Source organism: Scyliorhinus canicula, chromosome 1 (genome assembly GCF_902713615.1).
Source record: "Scyliorhinus canicula chromosome 1, sScyCan1.1, whole genome shotgun sequence".
Lineage (NCBI taxonomy): Eukaryota > Metazoa > Chordata > Chondrichthyes > Carcharhiniformes > Scyliorhinidae > Scyliorhinus > Scyliorhinus canicula.
Window position 1 is genome coordinate 178,533,140 of NC_052146.1, and position 23,973 is coordinate 178,557,112.

General features: G+C 48.5%; 1 protein-coding gene across 7 annotated transcripts in view; it reads right to left on the reverse strand.

The window, feature by feature from the left end:
- The window catches only part of agpat4 (1-acylglycerol-3-phosphate O-acyltransferase 4 (lysophosphatidic acid acyltransferase, delta)), a 221,678-nt gene that overhangs the window by 152,089 nt on the left and 45,616 nt on the right, over nt 1–23,973 (reverse strand). For 4 of the 7 annotated variants that reach the window (XM_038803453.1, XM_038803502.1, XM_038803444.1 and 1 more), the window contains exon 2: nt 4,346–4,501. The exons of 2 other annotated variants lie outside the window; for them this stretch is intronic. Coding sequence is in view for 1 of the 5 variants with exons in the window: in XM_038803502.1 (XP_038659430.1) it covers nt 4,346–4,355 (10 nt within the window). In the remaining 4 variants the exon portion in view is untranslated. Of the gene's footprint in view, nt 1–4,345; nt 4,502–21,103; nt 21,270–23,973 lie in introns of those variants that run through there. One more of the 7 variants, XM_038803464.1, reaches the window with a different exon arrangement.

Below are 23,973 nucleotides of genomic sequence, written 5' to 3' on the forward strand. Positions count from 1 at the left end.
CGAGAACACAAAACTTTCCTAAGGATGGGTCGGAGCATTGATTGTCCCTAGGTCTCAAGGACAGAATAAAATGCTCCCTTTCCAGATGAAACACCCAACCTTCACATCCAGCTTAAGGAAATGTGGAAGCCAGCTCAAAAAAATTTAGTCTCCAGTCCTTCTGGCAGACTAACGACCCAGACATTCTACCTCTGGCATCGGTTCTCCAGATTCTCCAGGATTTATAACATACCACGCAACTTGTCTTCCAAGGATTGAATGTGAGCTTTGGTTAAGGAATTAACATATTCAAAGTTCATCGCGCCTTTTAGTAGTCTTCTGCAGTTTGGCCTCATGAGCAGTTATATTCTGCATTAACAAGCTGAGTTTGTATTGTTCATGTCATCATTTGCAGCGCCTTCAAAAACGTCAGGACAAGAGCCTGCTAAAGGAATGGGTCGCCATATTGAGAAGACAGCTCCAAACCAGTTGCATCAGTCTGCTCCCTTTTATCGCCAGCTTTCTTAGGATTCCTTGGCATTTTTTCTCCAAATTTCAGCCAAATATTTTCTAGGGACATACTATGGAGTATTAACTCATGGATTTTGCAAGCATGCGCCTCGCGGACAGGATAAAAGAAAGATAAAAATCGAGGTGCGCCAGGGCCAACGGCAAAGCTGATATCCCCACGTCCACATCACTTGATCCTATTTGTAAGGAGCAACAAAAAAAGTCCACATTGGGTTGTAGAGAAAAACAAACCGTCAATAGCTCAGTAGTTCCCTACTGGGTCTTCTCTAGTCCAGTATTTTTCAAACTTTCTTACCGCCGGGACCCACTTTTACCAACCGGCGGACCTTCGCGACACACTATTATTGCTTACTTTTAATGCGGCAGGTGGGCGGGCCTCCTTGGTCCTCACGATCTCTCTTGCTTTGTCATTCAATGTTGGATTTCTGCTAAGCACTTCAGCTGACGATTTAAGTTTTTGCTGCATGCTTTGAAAAAAAATCACGAGGCTTATCCTCAAACTCTCCATGCTTAGTCTTCAAATACCTTTGAAGATTTGAAGGTTTTAAACTTTTTGTGTGTCAGTACTTCCCTGCATATAACACACATGGGCTTTACATCCTGATTTCCATTGGCACAATTAAAGCCGTACCTCAAGAAATCATCCTTCTACTATTTCAGTTTCTTCTTAATTGTTTGTTCACCAGAGACACTGGAGCTCGGGATATACCTCACACCAGCACTGCTTTGTCCTACTGTAGACTCTACTGAGAATCTCTTTCCAGCAGGTTTAGTTGTGAGATCCTGATCTGTTTGTTACATTCTTGCTGGCAGCTACAAAATGGGGGAACCTCACCTCTATGATTTTGCACCCAAAGCATTGACGTGCCGGACACGTGACCTTCTTTCTGCCGCTGCCTCTTGCAGAAAGACTCATTGTTCATATTCAAAGGCCAGTTGCGGCCGACATTGTTTTTTTAATTAAAATAACTTCAGTTGAACATGTGTATCCTTACATTTACACACCAACTTTGTTTTATATATATTAACATTTCTTTAGAAATTTAACCAATTATAGGAAAAAGTACAATCTTGTTTTTACTTTACAAGCTCCGACTTTAGGAGAGATGAAGTGACTTGTCAAACCCACACAACATCACACTATTTCTTATTGGTTCCACTGCATTGCACTAGGCCAAACATCCAAGTCACCTCCTGCTCCATTCTCACCAAAAACTCCTAGTTTCCAGAGAGTGTCGTCACAAAGTAATGACTGTAGGTTTCTTCCAGTGTTCACATATGTCGGCCCTATTAACTGGCATTGGTTAATCAGTATTCCGAGAAACTTGGCCTGGCTTCCTCTCACTGTATCCACTCCACTGTATCCACCGCAAGGCACACACCACTTCCCGACCAGCAGTTGCCATTGTGGGAGTGCAAACAGACGTTTTTCTGGCCATTGAACGGATTGGCCAAGTAGCCGCAGGTTGCATCCTGCCGATCAGTGGCGGGGGATTTACCGAGCAGCGCACAAAGGACGAGCACGAGAGCGGAATCCAAACTGGGGCCATCAATGTTAGCATCGCGTCCACCTGGATACCAGTCAGCCTCTGTCTGCCCCACCCACCGCTCTGCGTGCCGAGACCAGCACACAGCCCAGCCTCGTGCCACCCGCCCCCTCAACGAATCGGGGACTGCCCGCAGCCGACATTCTTAAAAGCCAGTCCCGGCAGTTTGGACATTCTTCCCGCGATTGTGAATGCCACAACCGATCGCTCCACGACCCTCGCGACAGCCACCCACGACCCACCTGCGGGTCGCGACCCCAAGTTTGAAAACCCCTGCTCTAGTCGGGGCCTGACAGACCGCATCTATTTATATAAAGACACATGAACTGTGTTAAGGGTCCCCCCCCACCCCCCCACCCACCTTATCAGGTGAGTTTGTATCCTGCAAAGCTCCAAGGGTAGTGGATCATCCCTGCCCCAAGAGACCCGTGCGGGTTAAACAATCCCTAAGTTACTTATCTCATAAATAAAAGTCCTGTCCTTCCTATCACATCTTTCATCAAACTGTGGCGAATAGGGGCTTTTCACAGTAACTTCATTGCAGTGTTAATGTAAGCCTACTTGTGACAATAAAGATTTTTATTAACCAACCACCCTCCCAGGTCAGCCATCCAAATCTACCTCTGCACCAGAACATGGGAATATTATAGTTTCAGCTGTCTCATAGCAACACAAATAATGGATTTATCACAGAACCTCAATTTTTAGCACTCAGTCTCTCCCCAATTAGAAAAGTCCTAAATCCTCGGGCTAGATTCCAGTCCTAAATCCTTAGGCTAGATTCCCCGATTTTGAAACTATGTGCTGACGCCGGAGTGGAAACAATGGTGTTTTACAACAGCAAAAACGGCGAAACAGGTGCACCGATTCAGCAACTCTAAAGGGGCTAGCACCATTGCCACGTGGAATGCAACAGATTGCAAGCAAAACGTCAGCAGCAGCTTAGCTTGCACACCCGTCACATGGAGTAGCCCAGGGGCCATTGGGCACCCCAAGAGAGGTGGTGTTGCTGGGGCCCATGCCGGTGACTCCTGCAGGGGAGGTGCCGGAACAGCGCAGTACCTCAGACTCCACCCCCTCCTGTCCCTGGTGCATCTGGTGGGCAGAACAAGGCGGCACCACGTCATCCGGGATACCCGAGCAGCAGCTGGGCCCATCCAGGCCGGGTCCCCCAGGAGACATGCGCCAACGGGGACCCTTGTCGCAGGCCAGAAATCACTCCGGTGCCTGTTCGGGTACACAGAGGGAGAATTCAGAATGCCCAATTCATCTAACAAGCATGTCTTTCGGGACTTGGCACTCCACCCGAGGAAGCTCACACAGACACGGAGAGAACATGCAGACTACGCACAGACAGTGTCCCAAGCTGGGAATTGAACCCGGGTCTCTGGCACTGTGAAGCAGCAGTGCCACCGTGCTACCCATATAATGGTGGAATTAGTTACTTTGATTTACTCATCCACAATCTCTACCACATAGAAGGACAAAGACAGCAGAGCAATGGGAACACCACCACATGAAAGTTCTCTTTTAAATCACACATCATCTCGCCATTCCCTCACTGTTACTGGGTCAAATTCCTGGAACTCCCTACCCCAACAGTACAGTGAGTGCACCTAAACCACACAGATTGCAGTGGTTCAAGATGGCAGCTCATCACCAAGGGCAGCTAGGGATGGGCAATACAAATGTTTGCCTAACCAGCCATATCCACACCCCATGAAATAATTTTTTAAATCCTATTTACGTTTACATTTCTGACAGCAGCCAAACATTGGCTTGATACAATGAATGATCCCGATATTATGATCCCAAATTCCTTTTCTGATTTATCTTAACCAATAGTTTCCCATTCCTGTAATTCCTTTGTCTGTTTCTTATTCCAAACTGCATTACATTTGTATGTTCCTGCTACCCGTAAACTATTTAGGTTCCCCTGTAGATTCTATCCACTCTTTCCCCTAACTACTCCAGCTACTAGTGTAATCTACAAATTTTCAGATGTAACTACTGGTACCCTCTCCATCATTACTCACAAAAATTAAAATATATTGATCCTGGGTACCAAGCCTGCAGGAATCCATCATCATTCCTCTCCATTCACAATAAATTTTTTCAACACACTGTTGTTGCCCATGTGCAACATACCTTCATTCCATCTTACTACACCCCGACCAACATTCCATCTTACTACACCCCGACCAATACAACATGTTTATTTTATGTTCTGGTTTTCTGAGAGGTAGCTATCAAATTCCTCACTAAATTACATTACATTATGTTTTCACCTTTATTCATGCCTTGTTAATTCATCCAAATGCTTCAAGTTCTCTCCTGACATATTTCTTCCCAAGTTTTCCACTGTCTTGACATTGACAATTATTCCAGAAATGTATCTGGTCCTGTTGCCGGAATATAGTTAGTTACCCAGATGTCCTTAATTCCTGTAAAATAAAAGAGAGTTTTACATTTGCTATTCTCCAATACTACAATGTTCTGCCCTTTTCTTGCAAACCCCTAGACATCTCTGCTTGTGGTGTTGCTAGCTCTTCCTGGAATTCTTGGGCGTATCCTATTTGGCCGAGTTTTTAAATTATTTGAAACTTATTCATGTACCTCGCTGCCAAATCAATGGAAACATTAGATTTATTACACTTTTCCTTTTGACTCAAACATTTATCTGCTATGTTTCATACTGTTTTTCTTCCCACTCAAGTTGAACAGAACAAAAAGACGTATTCTAACGGTTTGGCTAAGTTTACATTTTCACTAAACTGGACTATAATTTCTTAAGATCTGGAACTCATTGATTCTGCTGTGCATTTAAAATGGTTTGCAGTTCTGCATGTTTTCTTAGCAATATGAAGCTCAGGGGTGCAATTCTTTCCCCCCCAAACGCAGGGTGGGATATTCGCGAGGGTGCCAGGCGAGTCCTGCCACGCCACCCCGGCACCCGCCCGTGATTCTCCCACCCCCCCCAAACCGGCAGGCCGAGATTTACGGCTGGCCGCTCTCGAGAATCGCCGCTCGCCGTTTGCAACGGGCGAGCGGCAATGCTCCGGCCCGAATGGGCCGGGCAGCCTGCCCAATACGGCGTGTTCCCACCGGTGCTGACCACACCTGGTCGCTGCCGCCGTGAACAGCGCGGGAACGCTGGCCTGTGGGGGGGGGGGGGGGGTCCAGCATTCGGCGGGCCGGCCTCTCTGAAGGAGGCACTCCTTTCCTCCGCCGCCCTGCAAGATCACTCCGACATTTCTTGCAGGGCGCCCGCAGGGAGGACGGCAACCGCGCATGCGCAGGTTGGCGCCGGCCAACCTGCGTATGTGGGGTGACGTCATTTACGCAGCGTCGGCCGCGTAATTTACGCGGCGCCGCTTTTACACTGTGCCAAGGCCTGATGCGCGTTAATAACTCGGCGCCACCCTAGCCCCCCGGGGTTGGGAGAATAGGGGGCGAGGAGCGGCCTCTGACGCCGGAGTGAAACACTCCGGTTTTCACTCCGGCGTCGACACTTACGGCGGAATTCTCCCATCGGGAGACAAACAGCCAACGCCGGAGTGAAACCCGGAGTGTTTCACTCCGGCGTTGGAGGCCGCTCCTCGCTCCCTATTCTCCCCCCCCCCCCCCCCGGGGGACTAGTAGCGGCGGCGCGCGAACCTCGGGGCGCTTGCGTCAAAGCGGCGCGCCGGGAATGATGCGGCCGGTGGCGCCCAAGTGACATCAGCCACGCATGCGCAGGTTGGCCGGCGCCAACCCGCACATGCGCGGTTGCAGTCTTCCCCTCCGCTGCCCTGCAAGACATGGCGGCTTGATCTTGCGGGGCGGCGGAGGAAAAAGAGTGCGTCTTTTAGAGACGCCGGCCCGGCGATCGGTGGGCACCGATCACGCCATTTTGTGGGAGGGGAGGTGGGAGATTTGCGGGGGGTGCCAGGGCGGCATGTCGTGATCTCGCCCGGCCCTCCCGCGATTCTCCCATCCGGCGTGGGGTGTGGAGAATCGCGCCCTTAGTCTCCCGATGGGAGAATCTCGCCCCAGTTGTGTGCTGTTACCCAGTACATACTATTTTCCCCAAAAATCCTATTTGCCGTACAAATCCTAGTTACACAAACAGCAACTGCCTATTCAATTATTAATGGCAGATGCCAGACTTTGGAAATTCAACATAAAAGTAGAAGGTGCTGGAAAAAGTAGTTGCCATTGATTTCTCGTCACAGAAACAATCCGATCTGGGTTTTTCCAGCATGTTCTACTTTGTGACTACTCAATTATCATCTTAAACCCATCATCTAACAGCTGGTATTCTTATTGATTTGTGCCTCCTGTTAAAATCACGGAATAATACAGCACAGAAGAGGCCCTTTGGTCCATTGAGTCTGCACCGACGCATGAAAAACATGGGACCTGCCTACCTAATCCCATTTGTCAGAACTTGGTCCATATCTTTGAATGTTATGAAGCCCCAAGTACTCATCCAGGTACTTTTTAAAGGATGTGAGGCAATCCGCCTTTATCATCCTGCCAGGTATGAAATGTAAAATGAAAATTGCTTATTATCACAAGTAGGCTTCAAATGAAGTTACTGTGAAAAGCCCCTAGTCACCACATTCCGGCGCCTGTTCGGGAGACTGGTACGGGAATTGAACCCGCGCTGCTAGTCTTGGTCTGCTTTACAAGCCAGCTATTTAGCCCACTGTGCTAAAACAGCCCCTATAGTGCACTGTAGGTAGTGCATTCCAGACCATCACCACCTGCTGGGTAAAAACGTTTTCCCTCAAATCCCCCCTAAACTTCCTGCCACTGACTTTGTGTACATATTTGCTCCTCGATTTCCCACTATATGGGGGTCTATAATAAACAACTAGCAATGTGGCTGTCTCTTTTTTTATTCCTAAGCTCCACCCACAAAACTTTATTTGATGTCCCCTCCAAGATATCATCTCTCCTTACCGCAATAACCGACTCGGTGGCGCAGTGGTTAGCACTGCTGCCTCACGGCACCGAGGTCCCAGGTTCAATCCCGGCTGTGGGTCACTGTCCGTGCGGAGTTTGCACATTCTCCCCATTTTTCCATGGGTTTATGGGCGGCACGGTAGCACAGTGGTTAGCAATGTGCTTCCCACCAGAAAGGCGGAGGCTCAATGGAGAAAGGCTCAGGGTGTGGTTTATGAGTATGAGGAGAAGGATGCTGGCACACCAGCTCCGTAAGCGGGATGTGGCCAGGGAGATTGGTGGTGTTAAGGATCAGGGAGGAAATCTGGAGCGGAGGGGGGTAGACATTAATGGGGTCTTCAGGGACTTTTATGAGAGACTATATCGGTCCGAACCTCCGGCGGAGGAGGGGGGGATGGGGCGCTTTTTAGACCGGCTGAGATTTCCAAGGGTGGAGGAGGGACGGGTGGATGGTCTGGGGGCGCCAGTTGAGCTTGAGGAGCTGGTCAAAGGGATAGGGACCATGCAGTCGGGGAAGGCGCCGGGGCCGGATGGGTTCCCGGTTGAATTTTACAAGACATATGCAGACCTGCTGGGCCCCCTGTTGGTTAGGACCTTTAACGAGGCAAGGGGGGGGGGGGGGGGGGTTTACCCCCAACGATGTATCGGGCGCCGATCTCCTTGATTCTTAAGTGAGACAGGGATCCCCTGCAGTGTGGGTCATACAGGCCGATTTCACTCTTGAATGCGGACGCCAAGTTGTTGGCAAAGATCTTAGCCACGAGGATTGAGGACTGTGTGCCACAGGTTATACACGAGGATCAAACGGGGTTTGTGAAGGGGAGGCAGCTGAACACTAATATACGGAGGCTCTTGAACGTTATAATGATGCCGGCGGTGGAAGGGGGGCGGAGATAGTGGTGGCGCTAGATGCGGAGAAGGCCTTTGATAGGGTCGAGTCGGGGTACTTGTGGGAGGTGCTGGGTTTGTGGAGGGGTTTGTCAGTTGGATGAGGCTGTTGTATGAGGCCCCAATGGCGAGTGTGGCCACGAATAAGAGGAGGTCAGAGTATTTTCGATTATATTGAGGGACGAGGCAGGGGTCCCCTCTGTCCCCCCTACTTTTTGCGCTGGCAATTGAACCCCTGGCTATGGCGCTGAGGGAGTCGGGGGATTGGAGGGGGCTGGTCCGGGATGGGGAGGAGCACTGAGTGTCGCTCTATGCGGACGACCTCTTCTTGTATGTGGCGGACACGGTTGGGGGAATGCCGGTGGTGATGGAGATTCTCCGGGAATTTCTCAGGATAGAAGCTTAACTTTGGGAAAAGCGAGCTGTTTGTGATACACTCGGGGGACCAGGAGGGGGGGATTGGGAGGCTCCCACTGAAAAGGGCGGAGAGGAGCTTCAGGTACTTGGGGGTTCAGGTGGCCAGGAGCTGGGGGGCCTTGCATAAGCTTAACCTCACAAGGCTGGTGGAGCAAATGGAGGAGGAGTTTAAGAGGTGGGACATGCTGCCGCTGTCTCTGGCGGGTAGGGTGCAGTCAGTCAAGAGGACGGTGCTCCCGAGGTTTCTGTTCCTGTTCCAGTGCCTCCCCATCCTTATCCCGAAGGCCTTTTTCAGGCAGGTTAAAAGGAGCATTACGGGATTTGTGTGGGCGCACGGGTCCCCGAGGGTGAGAAGGGTGTTTCTGGAGAGGGGCAGGGATGGGGGGGGGGGGGGGGGGCAATGCTGCTTCAACAGCGCCAGGGCCCCAGGTTCGATTCCCAGCTTGGGTCACTGTCTGTGCGGAGTCTGCGTGGGTTTCCTCCGGGTGCTCCGGTTTCCTCCCACAAATCCCAAAAAATGTGCTGTTAGGTAATTTGGAAATTCTGAATTCTCCTTCTGTGTACCCGAACAGGCGCCGGAATGTGGCAACTAGGGGCTTCTCACAGTAACTTCATTGTAGTGTTAACATAAGCCTACTTGTAACAATAAAGATCATTTAAAAAAAATATAAATTAATGCAATGCCTCCTCCTCTTTTACCTCCTCCTCTGTCTCGCCTGAAGAATCTATATCCCAGGATGTTGAGCTGCTCTGATGGCTACTTTATCACAATTCCACACATCAATCCTCGCCCGTAACTCAATCAGTTTTATTTGTAATATTCCTGGTATTAAAGTAGAGGCCATCCAGCCTCATTTTACTCCCTTGAAACTTACTACTGCTGTATTCCCTCTGACTTGATTGCTTTTCTGTGTTATGCTGTTTAAAATCTGGTTTCGTAGAATTTAATTGACTGAGAATACTATTTCTCACCCCTATTTTGAATCTTCGAGACAGTATTCCTAACAGAAGATCCCAGGCTCAACTGCATTTATAACGTCCCATTACACCCGGGTTCGATCCCGGTCCCAGGTCAATGTCTGTGTGGAATTTGCATATTCTCCCCGTGTCCGTGTGGGTTTCACCCCTAACCCAAGATGTGCAGGTTAGGTGAATTGGCCATGCTAAATTGCCCCTTAATTGAAAAAAACATAATTGGGTACTCCAAATTTATATATAAAAAAAATTACATCCCATTGCTATTCCAATAACACTTTTCTAGTCCTCTCCTGACAGATCATAGAATTTACAGTGCAGAAGGAGGCCATTCGGCCCATCGAGTCTGCACCGGCTCCTGGAAAGAGCACCCTACCCAAGGTCAACACCTCCACCCTATCCCCACAACCCAGTAACCCCACCCAACACTAAGGGCAATTTTGGACACTAAGGGCAATTTATCATGTCCAATCCACCTAACTTGCACATCTTTGGACTGTGGGAGGAAACCCACGCGCACACGGGGAGGATATGCAGACTCTGCACAGACAGTGACCCAAGCCGGAATCGAACCTGGGACCCTGGAGCTGTGAAGCGATTGTGCTGTCCACCATGCTACCGTGCTGCCCCACATGCAAATTGAATCGTGCAAGTCCCTTTTCCTATCCAAAAATTCCTCTGATTACCAACAGGATTAGACAAACACCATTCTACCCCCATTTAAAAAGATCACGGAGTATGAATAAAGAACTTTGGTATATTTACAGTTAAGTTATATACAACTCCCGGTAGATCTCTACCGGGTCTCTCCTTGGTCGGTGCTTTACTGGCCGACCTTTTATACATTTCATACTAAAGGGGAAAAAGGTTCTTCTATCTACCCTATCAATGCCATTCAAAATTTTGTACATCTCAATCAGGTACCCTCTCCATCTTCCTTGCTCCAAGGAGAAGCCCAGCCCAAAACCAGCCTCTCTTCATAACCGAAATATTCCAGCCCAGGCAACATCCTGTAGAGTCTCATCTGCACCCTTTCTAGAGTAATCATGTCCTATATGATGTGGCATCCAGAACTGCATATAGCTGTGGCCTAACAAGTGTTTAATACAGCTCGATCATAACCTCCCTGCTCTTATAATCATACCTCTAGTAAAGGCAAGTGTTCCTCATGTCTTATTAACCACCTTCTCTACCTGTCTTGCTGCCTTCAGGGACCTATTGACATGCAACCAAAGGTCATTCTGGTCCTCTGCAGTTCTCAACGTTTTACCATTCGTCGTGTGTTCTCTTGCCTGGTTAGTCCTTCAAAATGCATCACCTCATACTTCTCATGGTTAAATTCCATTTGCCACTGTTCTGCCCACCTGACCAGCCTGTCAATAACACCCTGAAAGCCAAGGATATCTTTCTCACCATTTACCACACCACCAATATTTGCGTACTCTGCAAACATACTGATCATACCACCCACATTCTCACCTAGATCATTATTTTGGTAGCACTCTCACCTTTGAGGCAGAAGATTGTGGGTTTCATGTCCCGCTCTAGGACTTGAGCACAAAGAACTAGGATGAGACCCCATGAGCAGTTTGGAGGAAGTGCTGCACTGTTTGGGGTATTGCCTTTTAAATGAGATGTCAAACTGGGATGTAAACAATCAATGGCACTATTTTGAAGAGCAGGGTAATTATGACCATGGCCAAGGAGATAGATCTTAACCACAACCCCAAAATCAGATTATCAGGTCATTATCAAATTGTTGCTTGTTCTGTGTGCAAATTGCCTGCCACATTTCATGCACTTCTAAAGAACTTCATTGACAGCAAAGTGATTTAAGGCATCAGTGTTATATATGTATTTTTTAATAAAGAATGTTATTGAGGTAGTTTTGGCATTGTAAACAGTTACAGTATACAGTAATGTGCAAATATCAAAACAGAAACATAGTGCAAAATACCAATCCTCTCTCATAAACAGTACCCGCCTATTTATCCCTCCTATTCTACTCTAATTCCCCCCACCCTGCTGATGTTTAATTCTCCGCAAAGAAGTTGATGAATGGTTGCCACCTTCGGGCGAACCCTAATACAGATCCTCTCATGGTGAACTTAATTTTTTCCAGCCCTAAAAAGCTCGACATGTCTTAGAGCCTTGCTTCGGTCTTCGGGGGCTTTGAGTCCCTCCATGCCAGTAGTATACGTCGCCAGGCTACCAGGGAAGCAACGGCCAAGACGTTGACCTCCCTCTCCTCCTGGACTCCCGGGTCTTCAGAGACCCCAAAAACTGTCACCACTGGACTCATCACCACCCTAGTTTTCAGTACCTGGGACATGACGTCCGCAAATCCCTCCCAGTATCTAAGTTTGGACATGCCCAGAACATGTGGACGTGCTTCACTGGCTCTCCCGCACACCTTGCGCATTTGTCCTCTACCCCACACAATTTACTCATCTGGGCCACCGTCATGTGGGCCCGTTGAACTGAATCAGGCTGAGCCTAGCACATGTTGCAGTTGAATTTACCCTACTCAGGGCTTCCGCCCATAGCCCCTCCATCTCCTCGCCGAGGTTCTGCTCCCACTTTGAGTTTCAGTTCCTCTGTCTGGGACTCCTCCCCTTTCATAAGTTCTCGGTAAATATCCGAGACTTTCCACTCTCCTACATCTCCCCTCGAGACTACTCTGTCCTGGATCCCATTTGGTGGGAGGTGTGGGAAGGATAAGATCTGTCTACGTATGAAGTCACGCACTTGCAAGTACCGAAAGTCATTCCCTCTTACAAGTCCGAATTTCTCCTCCAAGGCCCTCATGCTCGAAAAGCTCCCCCCCAACAACATATCCTTCCCACCCCCGCCCACCGCCACACTCTGAATCCACCTTCCATACTCCCAGGGGCGAATCGGTGGTTGTCGCATATTGGAGACCAGACCGATGCTCCCACCTCCCCTACATGACTCCTCCACTGACCCCAGATCCACAGGGCTGCCACCACTACCGGGCTGGTGGAGTACCTGGCCGGCGGGAGCAGTAGGGGGGGGGGGGGCGTGAGCAGGGCTGCCAAACCGGTGCTCCTGCACGAAGCCACCTCCACTCGCCCCCAAATAGACCCCGTATCCACCATCCAACTCCTTACCATGGCTATGTTGGCCGCCCAGTAGTAGTTACTGTGTTTCGGCAGCGCCAGCCCCCCCCTCGCTACGGTTCCTCTCAAGCATCTCTTTCTTCACCGGCGGGGACTTTCCGTCCAGACAAAGTTCATAATAATCTTGTTGACCCTTTTGAATGAAAATCGGGAGGCACTGGAAAATAAACAGGAATCTTGGGAGGATTGTCATCTTTACCGTCTGCACTCTCCCTGCAAGCGATAGCGGGAGTGCATCCCATCCCCGCAAGTGATAGCGGGAGTGCATCCCATCCCCGCAAGTGATAGCAGGAGTGCATCCCATCCCCGTAAGTGATAGCGGGAGTGCATCCCATCCCCGCAAGTGATAGTGGGAGTGCATCCCATCTCTTAAACTCGCTCTTCATTTGCTCCGCCACTCTAGTCAAATTTAGCTTATGCAGCCTGCCCCAGTCTCATGCCACCTGCATCCCCAAGTATCGGAAACTTTCTCCGACCATCCCAAATGGCAGCCCCTTCAACCTGTTCTTCTGGCCTCTCGCCTGCACTACAAACATCTCACTCTTAGTCATGTTCAGTTTGTACCCTGAAAGCCTGCCAAATTATCTCAATATTCCGAGTATACTGTCCATCCCAGCCAGCGGGTCCGCTACGTACAGGAGCAGGTCATCCACATACAGCGATACCCTGTGCTCCACCCCTCCGCTGATCATTCCCTTCCACCCCCTCGCAGCTCTCATGGCAATCGCCAGAGTTTCTATGGCCAGTACTAACAGCAATGGGGAGAGTGGACTGCCTGGTCCCCCGGTGTAGTCTAAAGTACTCTGATGTTGTCCTATTCGTCCTCACACTAGCTTTTGGGGCCTGGTACAATAGTCTAACCCAGTCAACAAAACCCTCCCCGAACCCAAACCTTCCGAGTACTTCCCACAAATAGTCCCACTCCACCCAGTCAAAGGCCTTCTCGGCATCCATTGCCACCACTGCCTCCATCTCTCTGCCCTCCGGGGGCATCATGATCACATTGAGTAGTCTTCTCAAGTTGGCTGCCAGCTGTCTGCCTTTAACAAACCTGTTTGGTCTTCCCCGATCACCTTCGGGACACATAGAACATAGAACATAGAACAGTACAGCACAGAACAGGCCCTTCGGCCCTCAATGTTGTGCCGAGCCATGATCACCCTATTCAACCCACATATCCACCCTATACCCGTAACCCAACAACCCCCCCCTTAACCTTACTTTTATTAGGACACTACGGGCAATTTAGCATGGCCAATCCACCTAACCCGCACATCTTTGGACTGTGGGAGGAAACCGGAGCACCCGGAGAAAACCCACGCACACAGGGGGAGGACGTGCAGACTCCACACAGACAGTGACCCAGCCGGGAATCAAACCTGGGACCCTGGAGCTGTGAAGCATTTATGCTAACCACCATGCTACCCTGCTGCCCCAGTAAATGATCACACAGTCCTCAATTCTAAGCGGCAAGACCTTAGCCAGGAACCTGGCGTCGACGTTGATCAGGGAGATTGGTCTGTATGACCCACACGCTTCCGGGTCTTTACCCCTTTTTAATATCAGCGAAATGGTAGCCTGTGACATCGTCGGGGGTAGAGTCCCTCTGTCCCTCGCCTCATTAAATACCCTAGTCAGCACCGGCCCCACTATCTCGGAGAACTTTTTATAGAACTCCACTGGGTATCCATCCAGCCCTGGGATTTACCCGACTGCATGGCCTTCAAGCCCCCCCAGTACTTCCTCAGCTCTGATCGGGGCCCCGTCCGTCTACCAGCCCCCAACTCACTTTTGGGAAGGTCAGTCTGTCTAAGAAACGCTTCATCTCCTCCGGCTCCCCAGGGGGTTCTGAGCTTGCTGTAAAACTCCCGAAACACCTTGCTCAATCCTGACGGTCATCCACTCTGTTCCCCATATCGTCTACTACCCTGCCCATTTCTCTGGCCGCCTCCTTCCTCCCGAGTTGCTGCACAAGCATTCTACTAGCTTTCTCCCCATGCTCATAGACCACACCATTTGCCTTCCTGAGTTGTTCCACTGCTTTGCTTGTGGACAACACTCCCAGCTCGGCCTGCAGTCTCCGTCTATCTCTAAGTAGGTCCTCCCTCGGGGCCTCTGCGTATTCCCTATCTGTCCGGTGGATCTCCTTGACCAGTCTGTCCATTTCCGCTCTGTCCGTTCTATTTCTGTGGGCCCCGAATTGAAATCAGCTCCCCCCCGTACCACTGCGTTCAGCGCCTCCCACAGGGTCAGTGCGGAGACGTCCTCTGTGTCATTAACCTGCAGGTAGTCCCACATGCACTTCCGCAGTCTCTCACACAACCCCTCCTCCGCTAGCAATCCTACGTTCAACCTCCATTGCGGGCGCTGGTAGCTCCCTTTGCAGACCTGCAGGTCAACCCAGTGTGGGGCATGATCCGAGATGGTGATCGCCGAGTACTCCGTGTTTTTTACTCTGCCTACACAGTCCCTGCTCATGATGAAAAAACAATTCTAGAGTATATTTTATGACCATACGAGTAGAACGAATATTCGCTCCCCGTCAGCCGTCTGGCTCTCCATGGGTCTACCCCCCCCCCCCCCCCCCCCCCATCTGCTCCATGAACCCCCTCAGTTCCCTTGCCATCGCTCGGAGCCTACCCGTTCTGGAGCATGACCTGTCTAGTCCGGGGTCGAGGATAGTGTTGAAATCCCCACCCATGATCAACTTGCATGAATCTAAGTCTGGGATTTTCCCCAGCACCCTTTTGGAGCAAACTTATACATTCACCAGGACTACTCTCAAAGCGTACCACGGACCATAAGAAATCTACCCCCTCCATCTGTAATTGTGCCCTCCGCCTCAAATTGAACCCGTTTATTAATCAATGATTGCCACCCCCCTGGACTCGAGTCCAAGCCCGAGTGAAAGACCTGGCTAATCCAGCCCTTCCTTAGTCTGGTCTGGTCTGGTCAGTCACTTTCAGATGTGTCTCATGCAGCATCATTACGTCCACCTTTAGAGCCCACAAATGCATGAACACAAGCGCCCTCTTGACTGGCCTGTTTAGTCCCCTGACATTCCAGGTGATCAGCCTGGTTGGAGGGAACCTGCACCCCCCCACATCAACCATCCCCCTTCTTGGGCCCGCCCCCAGCCCATGTGCCGCGTCCCTCCCAGTTCGCCTCCTGATAATTCCCACTCCCGACCTCTGCTCTGTTACCTACTTTAGATCCCTCCCGTGTCAGCAGAATAACTTCCCTTCTCTTCCCCCCCTCCCCCCCAGCAACAACACCCCTTTGTAACCTGACCCCTGCCATATACTGGCTGTATGCATCCCCCCACCTGACTCCCTTGACTAGCTTTCCGCTAGCCCGGTGACTCATCCCTCCGGCGCCCACTTGTCTCGCTCCCATTGTTCCCCCGAGCTCATCCCCCCCCACCCATTCCCCTGATGTGTCCTGCTCGAGCAGTCTCTCTCTGCAGTACAACAAACAAGGACAATCAAACAAAGACCCGAGACCGCTCCAGCTGTAATGCTGTTCCATTTGTGTAAACAGATGAGTGATACCGATCACACCTTTCTGCACATTAGTAATAAAAACACACAGCAACACAATACCCGCGTCACCCCCCTACATCCAATACCTTTAACCCCCCTTGCTTCCCGGCCAAATTTCTGTCCCATTGGAAGCTCCAAAAAGAAAAAAACACAGAGAAAACAAAAAGAAAACCCAAAAGAGAGAGGGGATGCACCCCCCCCCCCCCCCCCCTCCCTGCCTATTGTACCCATAGGCAGCAAAAACGGAAAACAGAAACTACAAAGTACCTGTAAAGCAGCAAAAAAATAGAAAGTCAGTCCAAGAAAACTAGAAGTCCCACAAACAATAATACTCAGGCTCGGACTTTGGTCCGTGGGCCCGCAGTTCGGCACCAGTCCCTGATTCTTTGCAAACTCCATCGCCTCATCGGGGTCCATAAAGTAGTAATGCTGGCTCTGGTGCGTGACCCACAGCCGCGCCATGAAAAGCAGACTTCATGTGCTTTTTGAATAAAATCTCTTTAATTCTTTTAAAGGCTGCTCGCCGCCTGGCCACCTCCTGACTCAGGTCTTGATAGATGTGTAGGACATTTTTGTTTCATGTACAGCTCTTTGTACTCTTTGCCCACTGAAGGACCCGCTCCTTGTCTGAGAACCTGTGGAACCTGACCACCACTGGTCTGTTTTCCAGGTCTTCAAGCCTGTCAAGCAGCCTTCTTTGTCGATCCTTCAACCCATCTATCTCTATTGCAGTGATCGTTTGTGCGTTCGCCTGTTCCTCCACTGTTTGCTCCAGTTCCTTGACCTTTCCTGGGCCACTAGCCTTCGGTTCACTTGCTCCACCGCTTTCTGAAGCGGTTCTAAGTTATCCCGCTTCATATCTTCAAAACTTCCTTCATGACCTGCAGCATATTGTCCAGCGCTACTTGGATCATCTGGTCCGTGGTCTGTACGTCAGCCATCTTTGGTCCCGGGTCAGCTCCCACACCACTTTGTCTCTGCCCCTTCCTTTCCTGCTTTCAGCTCTTCGTTTCCATACAGCGCCGCACGCTTCAGTCAGCAACTTTGTGGCCATCTTTTCTAGCACAAGTTCCGAAAAGTCAGGAAACCAGGTCCAAAAGGCCAGCCGGAGTGAGAGCCACCGAATGTGCGACTCACTCCCTCATTGCCGCCACCGGAAGTCCCAGTGTTATATATTTTATAGGACGGCATGTTAGCACAGTGGTTAGCACTTTTACTTCACAGCGCCAGGGACCTGGGTTGGATTTCCTGCCTTGGGTCACTGTCTGTGCGGAATTTGCACGTTCTCCCCGTGTCTGCGTGGGTTTCCTCCAGGTGCTCCGGTTTCCTCTCAGTCCAAAGATGTGCAGATTAGATGGATTGCCCATACTAAATTGCCCTCAAGTGTCCAAAAAGTTTGGGTGGGGTTGCTGGGTTACGGGGTTAGGGTGGAGGTGTGGAGCTCTTTCCAAGAGCTGGTGCACCCGATGGGCCGAATGGCCTCCTTCTGCACTGTAAATTCTATGATTCTCTGAGTGTTGTTATTGTTGTGCTGTTGCATGGTCCCTTTAATATTTGAGTCATGTGATAGTCTGTGACGTCATCGGCTACTTCAAATACTTAGTAAGTATACACGGGCAGCAGGGTAGCATGGCGGTTAGCATAAATGCTTCACAGCTCCAGGGTCCCAGGTTCGATTCCCGGCTGGGTCACTGTCTGTGTGGAGTCTGCACGTCCTCCCCCTGTGTGCGTGGGTTTCCTCCGGGTGCTCCGGTTTCCTCCCACAGTCCAAAGATGTGCGGGTTAGGTGGATTGGCCATGCTAAATTGCCCGTAGTGTCCTAATAAAAGTAAGGTTAAGGGGGATGTTGTTGGGTTACGGGTATAGGGTGGATACGTGGGTTTGAGTAGGTGTGATCATGGCTCGGCACAACATTGAGGGCTGAAGGGCCTGTTCTGTGCTGTACTGTTCTATGTTCTATGTTCTAAAAGCCTTGTGTAAATTCTCATCTAATAAATCTCGCCTGATTATTGCATTCAACCCATGTTCTTCAGAATTTCTATTATTTTATCCTGTAGGAACAATACACAACAGGAAGAAGAAAACTGAATGAGATTTTTTAAAAGATCTTTTTCGAATTAAAAAGAAAATCAACGCTTTCTGTGGTCGACATTGAGGCAGATTGAAATGAAAATCGCTTATTGTCACGAGTAGGCTTCAAATGAAGTTACTGTGAAAAGCCCCTAGTCGCCACATTCCGGCGCCTGTTCGGGGAGGCTGTTACGGGAATTAACAGTAGGCCTACGATCGCACCCCACGCCTGGGATCAGACCAGTAAGGTTGTTGGGCAAACTTTTGAAAGGTCCAACCTAAACATTAATCCGGCAACCTGAGGAGTTCATGCTGTAGAGCTCGCCATGTGTAATAGAGTAAGACATGGAGGTAATGGGGACAAAGCGGAAAAAAATTGTCATCGCCAGTTGATGGTTCATTCACTATACGTAAAATAGACCATTGATACAAGGGAAGTTGCGAGAGCATTCAGATATTGCTGGAAAATAGCAGGAACATTTAGCACCATGAATCCATTTGAGAAAGACTCAAAACTGGAAATCATAATGCAGAGAGATTCCACTATCATAACCTAGCCAGCAAACTGTCAGAAAATATTTAGGTCCCCACTTTTCTTAGTACTATTGGAAGCAGCTCAGAAGTTTGGTCCAACCCAAGAAACCCGGTGAGAAAACCCATCAAGAATTGGTTAAAATATTAGAAGACCATTAAGCACCAAAGCCATTAAATATTGCGGAGATGTTTTAATTTCATGAAAGGAATCAGCTAGAAGGGGAAAACATTGCCCGATTCGGTGTAAACTCAAGCGTCTCGCAGAGTTTTGCGAATTTGGTGACTCTCTTATTGATACCATTAAAGATCATTTGGTTTGTTAGTCGAGAAATGAGGCCATTGAGAGATGATTAACGGAACAAAATCAAGTTTGTAAATAGCATTTAATATTGCTCTATCAATGGAGCATGCTGCAAGAGGCTTCTCAGCTCAGAGCAGGCATGAAGATCCATAAACTGGCTGCCACCCAGATAAAGTCTACCCAGTAACATGTGTGTAATCACTGTGCACAAATCGATCCATTCATAGACTGGAGCAAGGATAGATAATGCAAGCATTGTGACATTGTTTCATTTCAATTTTAATTTCATTTTTAAATTTCATTTCATTTTCAGAACTGGCTTGCTGAAGTAAAACAATCTCTCTAGAGAAGAATGTTCAAGGAAAAACACAATACTTCTAAAAAAGGTAGAAGAAACAAATTCAACTAAGAAAATTCAATGTGGAAGGCAATAAGAATAACAACAATGAAAACATGGTTCTGGGTGGAAATTGAATGTACTATCAATGCAAAATGAATCACATCAGTTGTGGGTAGTTCCGTAACAGAATGGACAAACTGTAAAAATGGAGGTTGTCCTCTCCTTAATTCCTGAGACCATCTATGAACAGAAATTGAATCACCTACCATTTAAACCAGGTGTCACTCTGACCTACACAGAGGAAATAGTGCCTCCAAGAGGATGCATCACAATCAAAGTAGAGTTAAGTGGGCAAACTGCGGAGTCGCTACTCTATGTGGTCAGTGGAGGTTTCACAGCTCTCGGTGGCCGCTCTTGACTGGAATTGATCAAATTAACCTGGAGCGCAGTTTACAGGAGGTACCTTGATGATATACTAACTTCTGGTACGAATGAACAAGAACACGTACGTAACTTAGAAGCCACATTGAAACACCTTCAGATGCATGGTCTTTGTGTGAGGAAGGCAAGTGCGATTTCTTTCAAATATCAGTCTAATATTTAGGCCATGTAAATGATGGCAAAGGTTTACACAAAGCACTTAAAAAGATGGAGGCTATAATGGAGGCTCCACGAACAATAACTGTAATACAGGTAAAATTAATTAACTATGGGAAATTCAACCCGAATTCAGCAACCCTACTCAACCATCCCAAACCTAGCAACCCTACTCAAACCGTTACATAAACTTGGCAATTGACACCAGAATGCAAAAAAGCATACTAATCAGCTAACGGAAGTCAAAGGTTTTGGTATATTTCAGTCCAAAGTTACAATTACAACTTGCCTGTGGTGCTTTGCTGTACAGAGTTGGAGTGGTGGTGTGACACATACTGCCTTCAGGGGAAGAGAGACAATGACTTTTTGCATACCTCAACAAGTGCTGAATCAAACTATGTTCAGTTGGAGAAGGATGCACTAAGCATTATTATTGGTGTGAGAAAATTTCACCAATACCTTTATGGTCACGCTTTGACAGATCACAGGGGATGAGAGCAATAATAATAATTCCTTTGCAACAACGAGTATTGGAATAATTACTTGAAGGACAGCCAACTATAATTCAAATGAAGGAACTTGAAGGGAGCTACTTTTGGTGGCGAGGAATCAATGCCCAAATAGAGGAAAAAGCAGGACTGTGCCAATCATGTGTGCGAATAAGGAACACACCACCATTGTCTCCATTGCATCCATGGCAGTGGCCTAAATGTCTTGGCAACGTCTACACAACGTCTACAAATCAACTGCAGAATAAATTATGAGATTTTCGCCAGATTTGGGAAACCAGAACAAATAATCAGCGACAACAGTCCACAGTTTACGCTCAGAGATTTTGAGGCCTACTAAAAGATGAGTGGTATTCAGGGCAGCACGGTGGCACAGTGATTAGCACTGCTGCCTCACGGTGCTGAGGACCTGGGTTTGATCCCAGGTCACTATCAATGTAGAGTTTGCACATACTTCCCGTTTCTGCATGGGTCTCACCTCCACAACACAAAAAGATGTGCAGGGTAGGTGAATTGGCCACACTAAATTTCCCCTTAATTGGAAAAAACAGAATTGGGCACAAGAGTGGTATTCAACATACAAAAATCAGCACCGTACCACCCATCCATAAACGGTTTAGTCAAAAGGCTTGTTCAATTTTTGAAGCATGCACTGAAGGTTTCAAGGACCAAGGTTCAGTACAATGCCGCTTAAAGTTTCTTGGTGATGTATCGCAACACCACACATGCGACTACACAAAGTTCCACAGCTTTACTATTAATGAAGATAAAGTTGAGAACTACCTTTGATCTACTCTTATATTAGGAGACATCCGAGATAGTAGAATGCAATCAGCAGTCGCAGATCATGAGAAGAGAAGGTAATTCAAGAAGACGCCAAGGAGGGAGTTTTGCCATGCAGCAATACCACTAGTGAGAAGTGGGTTCCTTCGACTGTATTGGCTCAGACTTGTCCAATCTCTTATGCCGTACAAACAGAAGACAAATTAGTGTGGACCCAACACGCTGTTATCCACACGTCTCAATGTGCCAGTATGAATGATGGATATACCTCAAGTGGAAACACCATCCATACAAACAGATCATGTGACTGATTTCTAATCAATTCACTGAAGCAGGGATTGCTGAGGAATCCCTGCTACTACTAGCCTTCCTTCTTCAAAAGAGACTATAATGCCTTTGAGGGTAGAGACAACCACAGACGAACCTCAGAATATATCTACGGTTAAGAACAATCAAATCCATGAAATGTGCAGGCAACCAGTGCAGAATAGATGCCTACGAGATCGTCTTTCCTATTGATTATATTACCACTGTGTAATAATGGAACGATTGTTGTGCTGTTGGATGGTCTTGAGTCACATGATAGTCCATGACATCATTGGCTACTTCATGGGCTTTGAGTCAGTCTAGACCGGTGTTCTTCAAACTTTTTTTCTGGGGACCCATTTTTACCACTGCCCAACCTTCGGGACCCACGCCGGCCGACCTTTCTGACCCACCATTTTCTCTTACCTTGCTTGCTGCTGACAAAATGGAGGAATCACAATCGCGCCCAAAGCTTTCTGCCTCCCTCAGGCAGGAAGATTACATAGAAATTTTTTTAAGATCTTCTGCGTCTCCGATTGCACAAATTCGCAGCCTTCAGCCGCAGCAACCGGCTTTTATATTCAATTTTTATTTATTTTTTGTAAATTGTAACAATGTTGTTGCACGGGATGTTTAATTAAAGAAACCAAAGCCCATGTCATTGTCAGACTCCAGATTCTTCCTTTTTCTCTTCAGCAGCAACATGGGCAGCGGTGGAAACAACTGCTGCAGTAGCTGGGGCACGATGACCAGCACCAACGTTGCAGATCAGACGATTGACGTCAATATTAGCCAATGCCTTGGCAAACAGACTAGGCCAGAAAGGCTCCATGATCACACCAGCTGTTTTAATCATGGCATTGTGTTTGTCTTCGGTGACAGTGATCTTATCGTCGTGCAGGATGAGTGCACTGTAGATTCAGGCAAGTTCAGAGGTGGAGGCCATGGCGCTGAATCTCTACGGGTGGGTCCAACGGTGCTGGTCGTGTGGGGGGGGGGGGGGGGGGGGGGGAGTGGGGGGGGGGGGGGAGGAGGACTCGGCCTTAGCTTCGTTCAGAAGAACCGAGCACTTCCAAACCGGGCAGAACGAGCAGCAACTGGCTTTTAACTATGCCGGGTGCAAGCGACCTTCAAAATGGCTACGAACATATTTTTAAAATGCGGCCGTACTGCGCATGGGTGCCCGATCATCGGTGCGCATAGTTTTAGAATCAGGGATTGTGGGGATACGGCAGGAAAGCAAAGTCCAGGATTATATCAAATCAGCCAGGATCTAATTGAATGGCGGAGCAGTCTCAATAGGCCAAGTGGCCTTCTTCTGCTCCTACGTCTTATGGTTTTACATCCAGTATTCCCATTATAACTATGCTCCACTTGCTTTCTGTGCCTGGCATGAATAAATTTCAAGATTTGATCATGACTTTTGAATGCCTTCACAGCCACTTTCCATTATACCTAAACAACACCATATATATGTTCACACCCTTTTACACATGTCTCCTCCTCATCTTCCCAATCTATTCTTCATTCCCCTTCATCCCACTAGAATTCTGTGGCACTGCTTCCTAAAACCCTCCACTTCCAAAAGTCCACTAAAAGCTTTTCAGTACAGAGGGACAGAGATAAGCTGCAGAGCTGGGCTGACAGGTGGCAAATGGAGTTTAATGCAGAAAAGTGAGAGGCGATTCATTTTGGAAGGAATAAAAGGAAGGCAGAGTACTGGGCTAATGGTAAGATTCTTGGTAGTGTGGACGAGCAGAGAGATCTCGGTGTCCATGTCCATAGATCCCTGAAAGTTGCCGCCCAAGTTGAGAGGGTTGTTAAGAAGGCGTACGGTGTGTTAGCTTTTATTGGTAGAGGAATTGAGTTTTGGAGCCACGAGGTCATGTTGCAGTTGTACAAAACTCTGGTGCGGCCGCATTTAGAGTATTGCGTGCAGTTCTGGTCGCCGCATTATAGGAAGGATGTGGAAGCATCGGAAAGGGTACAGAGGAGATTTACAAGGATGTTGCCTGGTATGGAGGGAAGATCTTATGAGGAAAGGCTGAAGGACTTGAGGCTGTTCTCATTAGAGAGAAGGTTAAGAGGTGACTTAATTGAGGCATACAAGATGATCAGAGGATTAGATAGGGTGGACACCGAGAGCCTTTTTCCTCAGATGGTGATGTCCAGCACGAGGGGACATAGCTTTAAATTGAGGGGAGATAGATATAGGACAGATGTCAGAGGTAGATTCTTTACTCAGAGTAGTAAGGCCTGGAATGCCCTGCCTGCAACAGTAGTGGACCCGCCAACACTAAACGCATTCACATGGTCATTGGATAGGCATATGGATGATAAGGGAATAGTGTAGATGGACTTTAGAGGGGTTTTACAGGTCGGCGTAACATTGAGGGCCGAAGGGCCTGTACTGCGCTGTCATGTTCTACTTGCATTCAACCCTGCCTCCAACACCCCCCCCCCCCCCCCCCCCCCCAAAGCTATTGTTTCCTTGTTATTGGAGCAACCTCATACAAACTTCTTTCACCGGTGATGTGGATCCCTTCCCTCACCACAGTAACTGC